Genomic DNA, 15194 nt, shown 5'->3' with positions numbered 1-15194 from the left:
AGAGGGGACGATAATACAATTATTAGAACCCACCCCGGCACATCACCGTGGACATTAAGACCCCGCAGGGGAATGGGGGACATCACAGGTTGACCAGGTAGTTTTAATGAGGTGGTGAACAAAGAGCACTTTGGATAAGCTCGGGCAGGAGGCTCTGTAGACACTCTGCACCTTTATCGCCCGCCCTGTGCTGCCGCTCAGCTGCCCTGCAGCCCCACTGCCTCCAGCCATGTTCCTCTAAGGATTTTTGGTGGGGCAAGGCACTAGTTTGAAAGGTTAACATGAATGTTGCTGAATTAATTGCTCTGTGGCAAAGGTAAGGGCTGAGCAAGCCCAGAGGTGTCTCTGGAACATGCCAGCACTACCAATGGTTGCAGCGGAAGCCCATGGAAGTGAGTTTCCACACCCGACTCAAGTACTAGGGTGGGCACCTCACCCACTACCAGCTAACTCTTGCTGTTAACCATGGTGGCGAGCGAAAGGGTCACTGGAGACACTCCAGCAACATCCACCCATGAGTGAGAACTGTGGGTGTCAGCCCAGCATCACTGGGTATATGTAGCCCCCAGGTGCTGGCACCTCAGCCTAGACTGAGTGCAGAAGCTTATTCAGCATAGAAGGAGATGAGTGAAATACATGCTTCCTGTTCCAAAATCTCTGCCTAACTGTACTGCACATGGTGTCAGATTCACTCCTGCCACTACAACGGAAGGTACTGGTCTTAATTTCTGCTGTTAAATTATGCATCAAAACACCTTTTTGCCTGTTTGCAAATCACATGGAACAATTGCTGTTGCCCACAGATGTACTGCAGCATTATACCTCTTTCTCACAACTAGAGACACAAAAGAAAGTTACCCAGAAAAATATAACGTGGTGATACCAACTTTAAGAGGGACTAGGCTATACCAAATCTAGTTTGTCTCTCCTTGGGTGCTACTCCTGCAGGCACCAGAGAGCATCTCCTTCTGAGGTAGAAGGGCATCAAGGGTAAGACCACATGGACTGTGCTATCTGAGTACTTGACACCCATGCTCAGTGCTGAGGCAGAACCTTCCCATCCCATGTTTCCAGGTGCATGAGCCTTCAGTTGTGGCACGGATAGTTCAGGATTAGCCTTTGCAATGCAAACAGTTGACAGCCAGCCACTTTCTTACCTAGTGCATCGTGAAGGTACTTCTGTCCTACCAGCTTTAGGTATTCCTCAATAGCTTTGGTAGCAAGCGTGTTCTCCCTGAAGATCAGGACGTCATGCTCCCCGCAACGATCTACCTCAGACATCACCAAATCCGTCAGGAAGTCCTGAAGAAAAAGGTCAAATGCAAGAGGTTATTTTAGCCAGACTCATGCCAGGCTAACCGCAGAAGCCAAGAAAGAAGGATAAACAGAGGAGATGCAGGATTACTGTAAGAATTTCTCAGCTTGGGACAAGGGGTGCAGATGCTACATGTAGTATGGGCCAAGGAAATACCTAGGGCTCCCTCTTGGGTTTGATATAAAATGATCTAGATTACAAATTATAAAGGGAGAAGCAAAGTTTCTAAAGGACAAATTTTACAGTCACGCTTGTGTTTCAGTTCGGAACCCGAACAGTACCCCCTCACCAGTTTATCAGCTGCTTTGTCTGCTGAAAGAAACTATGATGGGGTATTTATCTTTCCATACCGAATATTGCAAACAAACATGGATTTAAAAATCCAAAATGGAAGGTAGATGCAAATTCTTACAGCTTGGTGAAATTTAAATAAGAACAGCTTATATAAATCAGACCCACAAACCAAAAGCGGTTCAGGATTTGGGAAAATAACTAACATGCTTGCTGTGGATCCCTATGGCTTGACTTGAACTGCATTCCTGGGTAGGAACTGTCAGCAAGCCCTGATACAGCAAATAACCTTGTGGTACAAGGTCTGATTCTAATACTTAGGCAATACTTATGTCCTGGTTTCGGCTGGGACAGAGTTAATTTTCTTTCTAGTAGCTGCTGTAGCCCCGTGTTTTAGTGTGAGAATAATGTTGATAACGCTGGTGTTTTCAGCTGTTGCTAGGTAGTTGTAGTGTGTACACTAAGTCAAGGACTTTTCACCTTCTCACGCCCTGCCTGGTGCACCAGAAGCCAGGAGAGCACAGCCAGGACAGCTGGCCCAGCCTGGCCAAAGGGAACAAGCACTCCCAAACACCAAAAGACCCCCATAAATTAGGGCTGAGCACTACAGTGACTTGCTGGTTCCACTGTGAACAGCGGCATCCCCCAAACGGTTCACAGAGTGCTGTTAGTAAGGTTTCACAACCCCATTAGCTACAGAAGCCATAATGCACTGCTAGCATTTGAGTGTAAAACATGCAGAACAAATTATATATGATAAATACAGATCAAAAATACATTTAGCAGTCTTAGTTTGCAACCCATTTTTGCTGTTTGTTTTCAGCAAAATCTGAGAGAATAATTTTCACCTGGTGCAAACTGGGAACATCCAGCTCCATCGCCACCAGCACGGTGGGACCCGGAAATGCACCCTCTCAGTAGCATCAGGTTACAGCAGCCTAAGCTGCTCAGTGCTTCCAGTAAACAGAGGTTCAAACGTCTGGGCACTAGGAAGGCAAAGTCCTAACAATAATTTATCTGCCTGCCTGTTGCAGCTAGCACTTCAGGAATCCGGAGCCCAAGGATTTCAGCACCACCCTACAGGAGCTATCCCAGCTACTCATGATAAGACAAACTGCTTGGTAAGGAACAGCCTTCCATCACACTCTCACAGAGCAGCAGTGTTCCAGAGATATACATCAAAGGGAGAACAGCAGAGAGCGGAGTATGATTACGTAAACATAAAAGGAACTTTTTGGAGCAGTTTAATTAGGCTGCCCCTTGGATGTTGCTTATGTCCACTCTTCCACATCCCCAACCCTCTAACTGGTGTTTGGTCATGCTTAACTTGCTCTAGCTGGCATTACTGGAAGAGGCTGGCTACAGCTCGGTAGTACTCACACACCCTCCTGGCAGGCAGCATACAGCTAAATCAGTGCTTGGTAACGCTTCTCAGAACCCCCCGAGACAGACCTACTGGATATTCTCCCACAACCTATTCAGAGAAACCACGTTCTCCCTGATTGCTGCCTCGCAGAGAGCCGTCAGTGTGCACCCAGAAATCCTAATACCATCCTTGAGGCAGGTGGGATCCCCATTAACCGAATATAGATGCTGCAAATGGCTGTTCAGACAGTGACTAAATCGATGTTAGCACTGAATCAACAACGGCACCCTGCTGCTCATTGTATCAGAGACTTATTTATAGAAGTAATTCTCCGACTTACTAATCCCTTGCTTACTTACCTCTTATCCTCTATCCTGATTTTAGAAATACAGAACACACAAACCTTGAATACACTTTTCAGGCTTGTGTGAAGTTATGCACTCCTCCCACTTACATTCTGTACACAGCATCTTTAATCTTTGCATCGACTCCTAATCGCTGTTGGTATTGTGCCTGTTAAAATGCCTTCTTGGTAGATATGATTGCCCAAGTTTTTTGAAATACTTTGGAGACCCTTTTCTCAGCCGTACCCCATCAGGCACCTTTCTGCTGTTACCTATGGCCATGCCAGCCCCAGCTTCCCAGTTTCTAGCTGAGAAGATACCGCCTGCGAGCAGTGAGAGGGAGTTCTTACCTTGGCTCTCCCAGTGCTCTGAAGAATGTGCACCAAAGCGCAAGCCATCTCCTCCTTATTCCTTACGCTGATCACAGGCTCCAGCACAGAGCACAGCATCGTGTAGTTGCTGGTAACAAACTCTGCAAATTCTTTGTATTGCTCCATGGGCAAGATGGTGATGGTCTGATAACGGGACTTTATCCGAATGGAAGGTCCCCCTGACTTCCCTTTGTTGGGTGTAGGTGTGCTCACTGGGTACCATTTTTCCACAAACTGGCGACCGGTTACACTGGCCATGGGAATGTTGACCAGACCTACGTAATTGTTTTTGTCCTTTTTCTTCTTCTTCTCCACATCCTTGTAGATGTGAACTGTGATGCTGTGAAGAGGTGGGAGACCGTAGAACTCAAAGTGCTCGCCCCAAAAAATGTTATCTGCTTTTGTTTTGCTGGTGGTGCGGGCAAAGAGGGTGTCATCAAGGCACAGCTCGCAGAAGTATTTCTTCTTGGGGGCCAGGTCCTTTGCCTCAATGATCCAGAGACGGAGCACATTTTCAGCTCGACGGCAATTGTCCTGTGCAGAATAAAGAGCTCAGCTTTGATTCAAAATCCCTAAAGTTTGAATATTTTGTCTTCTACAGCAGCAGCAAAGGCTGTCTTTTGTGTCCAAGGTAAAGAGTCAGAACTGAGACTCAGATTCTCTCATCATCAGAAGCTCTAGAAAATCAGACATTTTCTAAAGTAGAGGCACAGGTCTGTCTTTTGTGTATCAAAGGTGGGGACTAGAACATTTCTACTCTCAAAAAGCTGTATTTGAAATCCTTTAGAAAACAAACACTCTGCACAGGAGTCCCCCAAAACCTGCTAGACTGGTGTGGCACGCCACATTGTTTACTCTTGTGAGTAACTCCAAGAGCCCTGTTAGCCCATCCCTCAAAGGCAGCCTGCCAGCTATGGTGGTGCCCTATCAGACCAGCCAATCAATAACTTGACCCCAACTTCCCACTCCAGCTCAAATTCCTTTTCTTGGTGTTTTTCCCCCAACACCACCGAGCAGGCACTGGAGCAGGGATCAGGAAGCACGCCGACATGGATTTATTCATTAAAGGTTTGACCTACTGCACTCCCTAGAATAGCACACAGCAGCTTTTGATACACTGATGAGCAGACTTCTCCACAGACTAAATTAATTGAGTGTGCATCAGTGGGAAGCCCTGGTACACCAGCCTCAAATCCAATCATACCACCTCCATTCCCCCACTAATCTTGTTTCTGCAGTTTCTATTACCTTATTGGGCTGCACTGTTCTGCGTAGGTTTTCCATCCACTTGTCCCTCTCTGCTGCAGAGGAACAGCTGAAGCATTTACTGCCACTGGAGTAGGTTACCTGGAACATAGGAACAACAGGCTGAGCTCAGGCAAGCCTGGGAGCCATGTAAGAGGCAGGAAAAAAAACAAGGAAGAAGGAAAGTAATGCTTGAGTAACAAAGTAAATAGAAAAAAAAGCAGGAAAACAATATAGAAGCCTCGAAGGCAGAAAGCTCAAGAGGCTCACAAAACGTAGAAACAAAAAAAGTCAGTTCAAATTAATATAAAACTAAAACACATGAGGAGCACCAGAGGCTCCTCTTAAAGACCTTTAAACAAGGCTTTAATCAACTGGTTAATTTATGGTTTTGAAAACACTTGTTAATTGATCCAGAGCCATTAAATGCTTGCAGTTTTCCTCATGAAGTCCCGGAGGTAGGTGATTTAGTTACTAACAGTGTAAAGACAGACAGAACCAACTATGTATAAGGCAAAACACACTGGAAATGATGTCTTGAGTAAATACAAAGTATTTCCAAGGGTCCATAGATACAGCAGCAGTCTAAAGCAAACCAAAGGAGCCCTGCTCTGATGCTCAGTGCCATACCCAGCTCCACTTTCACAGGGGAGGGAACCACCTCAGTTTCATTCACATTCATGTGGCCTGACAAGCTTCCTTTACTCTTTCTCTTCATTTGCACACACAATTAAAACCCAGTTTGAGGCAACAGCCTCAGAGCTAAGTTGCTGACATTTTTTTTTTACTCAACTCCCCAGACTGAAGCAAGCTGGAAAGTGCTTCCAACCAGAAGAATGAGACTGAAGCAAATGGGAACAGGTCCTGGATACATCCTGCAGGAGGAGGGGCCTGATATGCTGGCTTCCTACCAGAGCAGTTTTCCAGGTTGTAAAGAGATCTTTGTCACAGAGGTTTAGGCACACCTGACTAATCCTGCCCAAACAGACTGTCATCTGTCCCTGCCACGACAGGCTATGACAGCCGTCACCACATCCAAACAGCACATGCGAATTCTCTGCCTGTCCTGCAAGGTGCTCACACAAGCAGCCTGTTTCTGAAGTGGAGCTGGGAGCCACGTGGGGCTGTGCTGCAGCCTGTGCTGAACCAGCAAGATGATCTGTGCATCCCGCTCCCTGGCACAATGGACACGTCCGCAGTCACTCAGGCTTCTCCTTCAGCAGTCAGCGAATGGGCTGAGCTAATGGAAGGGTGGCTCTGACTGGAAATCACATTGCTCAGTTACAGTATGTTTTCTAAATTTAATTTTAGGTGAATTTGGAGAGGATGAATACGCAGCTTACCAACAACAGCACGTTGGAATCATACATTTGCATGCAAACTACAAATGCCTAGATATTTATCAAATTAAGGAGATTTTTCAATTAGAAGATGTGGTAATTGAAAAAGATTTCTCTCTGTTGATTGATTGATGCCATTAGCTTCAAGGACTTTGAAATCACACGCTGGTTTGACAGCTCCCACCCAAACCTCAGGAGCAGCTCCTGATCCATTCTCCAATTACAAAGTCACAGAACGGCGTACTGACTGGCAGCATATAATCAGCTGTGCATTTGGAAAGCATTCTTTACCTCAAAGCAGAAGTCTTGTCCAAGGATACTGCTGTGAAGTGGTTTGACAAAGACTTTTTCTTCTGACCCAAGATCCAGGGCCTCCACGGCGCTGCCTGGGCTCAGTAAAGACTCATGGGAACGGGACTCTTTCAGCTTTGGCAATCCACGTGACCTGTATGAGAAGAAAGGGGAAAGGGAACATTTCTCCTTGCAGTTAGCAAAAGAGCTGGCAAGATCCTGAAGAAAGCTGCAACTTGGGTTTTTATTCGGAACAACGTCTACAATTAGCCCATAAACCATATGAAAATAACATTAAGTCAGCAATCCCAGACTCCTAAGGAAATAAACAGCTGCCCCAGTCCAGGAAGTCCATTCCCGCTGACCTAGATATTGGACCTGCTGAGTCATCACAGACAGAAACACCGAAACAAAGAGTTCAGAACTTAAATGGTGAAATTTAAAGAAAACCCACATATACATTGGATACATTAGTGCAAATATTTACTATCTAGATCGCTAGAATAATGTTGTGTATTAACAGCAAAAAGCATGACAAGCTCTAAATCTCTAAACCAACGCAGAGCGATAGCTACTCTCATTAGACCAGACAATCCCCCTGCAATGCAAGTGATATTTCTTAATATACAAAGCCTTTAACGAAAGTCAAATATGCAAATTATCTCCCACTTTGCAATGCTCAAATCTGTTACCTACATTTAAATTTTTCATTTTCTTCTTCAGCTGCTACTTCCAGTTTATAAGTGTCCAAATTTTGATACCTCCATTCTCTTTTAACATCCCCCCACAGACACACATCGTCTCCTTTTTTCTATGGACTGGTTTGTAAATCCCTGAGCTCTACTGGAACTGGCATCTCCCAAGTTCACAGTACCTTTTTATCGATGCAGTCTTCTCTCTGTTCCCACCAGTTCCTGAATACTTCTCAAAGACATACCCTTCCCTCCAATATACCGTAGCATGTTGTAACCACCAGCATCATCACGAGGAGATGTGCTCTAACACTCTTGGTACTCTCTCAGTTTGATTCAATGTGGCATTTGTGTGTAGCAGGGAGTTCTGCTGTTAACCAGCACTGGAAAACGTGCTCAGTTTATAGGTGAGGGTGGCTTCACCTGGCTCCTCCTTCTTCCAGCCACACACCTGGACTATAAGCTTCTGCAATAAAGTCCCATCATACTCCATGCACAATTAGCATCCCTACTTCCTAAAAAAAACCATGATGCATACACACTTCCTGGAACGCGGTCAAAGCCTTCACGGATGGCCAACAAGGGGGAAGAGCACTAAGTCCCAGAAAAGTTAGCAGAAAAGTTGCTGTTCAGCTGGCAGGTATAGGTATTGCTAAGGCATCGAAGCTCGTGCTGGTCCCTATGCCTGTTCAGCCATCTACGAAAGCGTGCCCATAAATAGGACTGCACAGCCAGCAAGTGTGACTGAGCACAGGGAACAGGCATGAGAGCAGAAAGGCATTGCTTGGCAATACATCAGGTAGAGCACAGCACTGCTCTGAGACGATGCTTTCTCACCTGTGTTTGTCCTTGCAGTATTTCCTCTTTTCTTCATTAAAAATGTATTTGTGGAGGAGCGCAAAGCACAGCTACCTCTAATAGCTTCCTGAATTTTGAAAACTAAGTAGTTTTTATATGCTTCCCTCACATATCTAATAGAAAAAAAAAAATCCTCACTTTTGTAACCTTAGCAAAATCAAATCCCTCCTACCCTCAAGGCAATCCTACAGGGAAAGGAAAAAAATAATCAACCAACCAACCCCAAAACAAACATCTGGAAAAGGTGCCTTCAGTATTTCGAAGGCTGCTTAAGAAAAAACTCAGGCATCATGAAGGATACATGTAAAGCAACAAGCAGAATTGATCCTGACTGCTCTTTTGTACGAAACGCAGTGCCGAAGGTATTCCCATAAGTAGGCTCAGGTACGGTATGATTTATTCAACGGGAAGGGAGAACTTTGTTCCCATTTAATATACTGAATGACCTAAGTGCAGGCAGCAAAATCCCCTTTCATCAGAGGGATATTACAGAGACGCTGATTTCAAATGCAAAACAGCAGCGCTGGTACAAATGCGTTGGCTGCGCCATGCACGCTTTGTTATAACAGGTTACAGCAGCAGCTGTACTAACGCAAACCTAAAACCTCAGCCATGTATAATTGAACACTCGCTGCAGTTAAGGTAGGGCAAGTCTAAAATAAACACACCACAATACACCACTTCAATATCATCTCTGAAAAACCCTCTCTAATTTCTCCTCTCAAGAAAGCAGCGCCGAGGTCACTTGGCTTCTGTCCCTACACCAAAACTCTCAGTAATTCCAGTTTGAACAAAGTACTTTTGATGCATCATGCAGGGGAGCTGGCTGACAGCTTGCAGCCAACTCCTGCCTCAGCTCCTTGTAACAGAAGGAAAGCTTGGAGTGGTCAAAAAGAGGAGGAAGAAGAGGAAAAGAAAAATGTCTACCAAATAAAGGAGAAAGAAAAAGAGATTTTGCAAGTTCCAGTTAAGCGGAGGATGCACACGGAGCGAGACAAATCAAGCACACCTACATGAAACAATTGTACAGCCACTTAGAAGTGCATCCCCAGATCATAGCGGTGCCACATATCACAGCCCTTCCTTTCAACCTCCGTTCTCTGGGCTACATCTCTGACAATCAGTCCTGCTGGGAGAGGAAACCAGGCACAAAAATCCAGGAGGAGTTCTTCCTCAAGCCTTAGGTTACAAATTTCGGATGAGCATCATGCTGGGCAGGTACGCTGGGGCAAGAAGAAAAGTCACAGCCGTGCTGGTAAGGAAATCCTCTCCTCATCAGCTGTGCTCCCACCCAGCCCCATGGGTGACACGAAGAGGCTCCCAGGTGCATGTTGCCATGGTGCAGCCGCCTGTAAGGAGATTAGGGGGGCCGGCAGCCAGGAGAGAAGGCTGCTCCACAGACGTGGCAAAGGTGACCTTTGCAGAAAGAAGTCCCTCTTCTTCCTTTCCTAGGACGAGTTTAACAAGACCTGAACAGTTCAAGTCAGTGGGAGAGCGCGAGGCATCTTCCAAAGAATGCCTCTGAACAGCCTTTGGGGACAAGGTGGAGGTGAAGGCAGGTACTCACAGCGATCATACTCCATGCCTCCACATCCCATCTTGCAAGTTAAATCTTTTAGTAGCATCTCTTCTGCTTCATTGCTTTTCTAACTACTTAGCTTTAAACATTTTGTTTTGTTGCACATCAGCTGGAGCATGGTTCATTTTGTTGACTCAGGGTCCTAGGGCAGAGGAAGGTCTCTCTGTCCGAGTAATTCCTTGAAGTTACCATATTTTAAACAGCTCGATAAACAGATTAAGTGGCTTAGAATTGGCACTTTATCTTCCATAAACACCACAGCAGTGTTGTAAAGTTGTTGGTTAGATGCAACCACATGCATCTACAAACACAAATACACGCATCTGTAAGCGCCATGGTATATATTTCATCTATTGATAGATCTGCTAAGCAAATCATTGATTTGTCCCTAAATCAGCAGCATCCCAATCCATACAGGCAATAATTACACAGAAATAACAGTTCTCTGCTGCTTTCAAGCCTCATCTGATATTCTGAAGCTGTAAGTAACAATAAAAGACATTTGCTTGCTAACTTCCCTTTTGCATGAGATGCCGCTAACTTCTATCGCAATGCCCAAGGAAGGGGCTGAATTAATAGGGTCTTTCCCATGACAGGTAGGGAGCTACTGGTAAAATGAGTATTGCTTTTGAGTCTCTGTTAAGAGCGAGGTAATCCCAGGGAAGCAGATTACTGTAAACAGAGAGATCCCATATGCAAAAGGTGGGGGAAGGGCTGTTTGTTCAAATCTGTTTCTGTTAAACAGCTCCATTATCAACACAAATCCTGTTTTAAATTACAGTTAACCTCCCATGATCAACTCTTCTTCCCCTGCTGCTTTTTCTGTCTGCTATTGCATGCAGCAATCAGATCGCAAAGGAACAACATAATGAGTTCAGAGCAAATAGCTACCAGGACCACCAAACAACTCTTACAACGGTATTCTCCATAATTTCTTCCCAATAGGAAAAGCAGGTGGAGGAGGAGGATGTCATGGAACATTTTAAACTTCTCACCTCTTTTCACATGCTTTGGAGTACTGGTCTTCAGAGACGCGTAACTTCCTTCTAAATCAGAGCCCAGCCAATGCCCCAAACCACTGACCTGGCAGCAGCACGCAACTGCAACTGAAAAAGATCTCTTCAACACGACCATCGTGCTGGGCCAACCCCAGGCTGACCGTCTCTCTCTGCACACTATAATTCAGTAATTTTCCACTACAGGAACATTTCGGTTGTAAGCCGGGAACTAGAAACCTCTGGCTTTTAGTGGCTGCCCATGGCACACAGCAGCCTATTAGTCGACTTGTATTATATTCCACTGTCTATAAGGCACGTAGGATAAAGGGTTAAAATCCTAATTGCTCTGGTTATGAAGCTCTCCTGCTGATTTTGACCTATTTAAAAGCCAACCTACAAAGCACAAAAGACTTTCAATTACTGAGCTTACCGGGAGAGCACTATATTGCTTGGAAAACAACCCTGTGGACATCAATAATCCAAAAGATAGAAATATCAAATGTATAGAAGTGAACTACCGAGGAGCAGAATCCCATAATCCGTTTCCTTTACCAAACCGGCGCAAAGGCAAAGAATTCTGAAAAGAGCATTTTGTTCTGCCCAAACACCCGGCTAAAGCCACGTATCCACCGGCCTTGCGCGAAACTGTACGTTCCGCACGCTTCAAATAATTCCAGCACAACACCCGTGCGTTCAGAGACGCTCCCCGCGATCGGAAAGTTGAATTCAATACTTAGCCACTCACAAAGTCACAGGAGAGAGCTTGGACTGTGAACTTTCTGCTCAGCGCTGCTATTCGAAATCCCAGCCCCGCTGAACTGGGCCCTAACGTCGGCAGCATCACTTGCAATACAGGTGCACTCTCCCAGTGCTGCAGCATCAGATTTCCCCATGCAAGTGTTCATTTTGTAGGCACCACACCCTGCTTCGTTTTCCAACTGCCAATTAACAGAACATCCTACTACTCGGTCAACTATTCTACAAGTCTAACCAGTTTCATTACTAATTTCTTTTTCTTTTTTTTAAATCAGAAACTCAGGATAACTTAGTTAGATAGAAGTTGTACTTGGCTGCAAATAAATGCTGGGCTTTTTCTGAGCATATTGCTTTAGCCTTCCATTGAGATCCTGGTCTTTTCTTGTAAGGCCCTACCCGAAGCCTCATTGTTTGAATCCTGGATCTGCAAAGCCATTCCCTGCCTGCCTGCTCTCCCTGCAGATCTCAGCTTGTCTAATAGACACCTCACACGCTGCAGCCAAAGGGGCTGCTGAATTTCCCAGCGGCAGCCTTCTCCTAACTCTACTGGAACCATGGTCTCTGATCTTAACATTTCACATTCTTTTCTTTAGCTGGACCAGAGATGCTTAACCACCTCAGTTTTATTTTGCTGCTAAGCATTTTACAGGCGAACGCATCGTGGAGGAGCCTGGCATTTGCAGAAAAGCATCTGCCAGTAAAAAGTACGTTTTATACAGGGGGCAAGCAAGCTCGCAGGTGGGACACCAACGTGAAGGTTCACTAGGGTAGGCTTAACAGTGAGATCTTACCGAGTTTCCACTGAAATTCCACTGAGAAACAAACAACTGCGTGAGGATTCAAAAACCTGGCTGAAAGAAAGATATTCACCAAAACAGGAGGCGTCTCTCCGGAAACAAACCACTCCTCCCCTTTCCCCATACTCCAGTGTGCAGATAGAAACAGATATGCCGAATGGATACAAGCTCTGAGTGAGTCAAGCCTTAATAACGCGTTGTGTAACGCAGATTTTTATCCTCATGTCTAAATCAGGATTAAATAAAATAATCACCCACCTTTTTTTGAAAGCCGGCATTAAATTAGGAGGAAGGAATACAAAAAGGAAAAGAAAATTTGCTTCTGTTATTTATATATCTATGCTGTTTTCATACTGCAAAGAAACCAGGGGGGAGGAATGAAAACTTACCGAAAGTAGAAAAAGCTGTCGTTGGAGCAGCGATACCGCTTCACCATGAACCCCAGAGCCATGGCTACCCGCTTCCCCAGGACCAGCCGGAGCCCATCCTGAGCAAGCACACCACGGAACCTGCGCTCGTCTACGACTATCTGATAATGCCATAAAATGACTTTTAGTAAAGCAGGAGGATTCCCACGTGGCAGTAAATCCCAAGAGGGCAAAACCCTCCCAGCTGTCCGCAGAGCTTTATAGCAGTCACAGAGACCATATGCAGCCAGTCTCAACCATCTTCGCTGCCTCACCATAAACAAAACCGAGATGAGAACTGTTGGTCCGCTTGGAAATACTCCAGAATTCCTGGCCACAAACTGAAAATATTCATTTGGTCTGTCCTTTCAAATGTAATTTTCCTTAAGTCTTTTCTCATGCTTTTTTACATGTTTTATATATTACTGACGCTGAGGGCACGTTGGAGTCAAATGTGTGGGTTGAAGAGCTCAAAGAATGCAGTGGGGAGCAGGCTGGGAAGGCTGTGAAAGATGATATGGTAACATGGTGCCAGACAGCCTTGTGACAAGAGCTGTCAATAACCCGGTGAGATGCCAGACTGGCCACACCTCAGAAGAGCTTCAGCCACATCTAGCACGGGTCATGACTGGGCAGAGCCTAAGTCTTCTCACATCAGTGGCCTTGTAAAGACAAAACATGTGTTTCCAAGCACAACAGACCACTCAGTAAACAGCCTGAAATTGGAGTAAATGAAGTGTTGTGATTTACAGAGTGGCAGGTTGTGGATTTCTACAGGACACCTGGATGCTGACCCATGGTGGGCTTGTTACTGGAGGGGTACCACAGCTCTCCCCAGTCGCCATCCACTAACTCAGTCACGTAGAAACAAAGCTAAAAGCCAGAAAAAAGTAGGCTGGCCAACTGCTTTCTGCTGAAACAGAAAATCTGATGAGGGCAACCTATCTCCATCACTCCTTCCTACAGCACTCCTGAATCCTTTCTATTTTAAATCAACTCTGAACAGGCAGCATTCATCCTCTGTCACCATCTGGCACAGCCTGCAGTGCTACCATATCCCAAATCTTGACGTTCACCAGGGTAACTAATCTTCCTTACTCCAAAATGCTACAGATATTTATCTGTAAACATCTCCTGTTTCTTAACAGGACCAAAATACCACAAAAACAAGAGAAACCAACATGTCAGCAGCTTCTATTTCTTTGTAATCCTTGCAGGGTTTTGACTTATAAAGCCATATAATACTTTGTTTGAAGGCAAGGCTCCCATGTTTGTCAAAGTGAGAAAAGGCAGATGCTATCAAGCCAATCTGGCCCTGAAAACCTGTATGACACCATGACGTCACCTAGCATCACCTGCTTCAGATTGGAAAGGGCTGACTCACTGGGGTAGGACAGGAAAGTTTTTACTGCAACAGATCGAGACTCGTACAGAAAGCAGGGAGAGCAGAAGGTGAGAATGGCGGTTCCTCCTCACAAGTTAAGAGTCAGCTCTTGCGTGTTTTCTTTTTTCATGCAGAAACAGTTGTTCCTGATTTGTCCCACTGAAAAATCCCAAGCAACAGCATAATTCTAAATACAAATCAATCTTTCTAGCCTCTTCTTTCGTCCAGCCCATCTCCTCCCAGTATACTAATCTGTTCCTCATCTTCAGTGCTTCATTCCCACATGGATTCCAAGTTGTTTTTCCTGCTATTCTGCCCACCAATTGCATTTTTAAGGCACTCTTAGAAACAGAGTGAAACATATGGGAGGGAAGGGAAAAATCATTGGCGAGTTTCACTTCACAGTAGAACCAAATTTCCTTTATGGTTTTATTTATAAAATACCATTAGAGAAGTAATAGCTCTAACTACAAACTTTTAAAGCTGGAGCAGAGGAAGTCCCATGTGAAATTAAGGAGGAACTTTTTCACTGTGAGGGTGGGTGATGGAGCCCTGGGACGGGCTGCCCAGAGAGGTTGTGGAGTCTCCTTCTCTGGAGACATTCAAACCCACATGGATACATTCCTGTGTGATTTAGTCTGGGTGATCCTGCTCTGGCAGGAGGTGGACTAGATGATTGTTCAAGGTCCCTTCCAACCCTCAATGTTCTGTGATTCTTTGAAAGTTGGTATATTCAACCAGCGGACTGTCTGATCAGACCACAGATGCAAAGGGAATTCCATTAAACCTTCAATCCTTCCAACGACAGGTAACTACAAGGTTGAGTAGTGCTGTTAAGTTCTTTTTGGAAAGAAAGCGTCTCAGCAATTTGTGAGAGGCTTTTTTCATGGGCAGCACAAGGCTTCAACCAGCTTGAGGGGAGGCTCACGCTTTTGAACCACAATATTCATGTGTGCAAAAATTTATCTCCAAACAAACTTCAAGCTCGGTTTGCTTTTCACATAGCTTGGCTGCTCTCAGATGATCTCCCTTGCCTCCAAACTGTTCCCCCTGGTTGCTTGAGCAGAAATACCTCTGAAAAGAAGAGGTTCATGTGGACCAATTTATCAAAAATGCTTCATTCCATTAGTAGCAAGTGAGCCCCAAAACACTGTCCGATC

General features: G+C 45.2%; 1 protein-coding gene across 1 annotated transcript in view; it reads right to left on the bottom strand.

The window, feature by feature from the left end:
• Positions 1–15194, bottom strand: part of RASAL2 (RAS protein activator like 2) — a gene marked incomplete at its 5' end in the record, with an annotated part of 187887 nt that overhangs the window by 20399 nt on the left and 152294 nt on the right. Inside the window, 4 exons of the mRNA XM_084265933.1 lie at positions 1158–1302; positions 3667–4221; positions 4936–5034; positions 6564–6717. Coding sequence (XP_084122059.1) covers positions 1158–1302; positions 3667–4221; positions 4936–5034; positions 6564–6717 — 953 coding nt within the window. The remainder of the gene's footprint in view (positions 1–1157; positions 1303–3666; positions 4222–4935; positions 5035–6563; positions 6718–15194) is intronic.

Source organism: Gallinula chloropus, assembly GCF_964237585.1.
Source record: "Gallinula chloropus genome assembly, chromosome: 6".
NCBI lineage: Eukaryota > Metazoa > Chordata > Aves > Gruiformes > Rallidae > Gallinula > Gallinula chloropus.
Note: the sequence above shows the minus strand (reverse complement) of the source record. Positions and strands in the feature narration are given on the sequence as shown.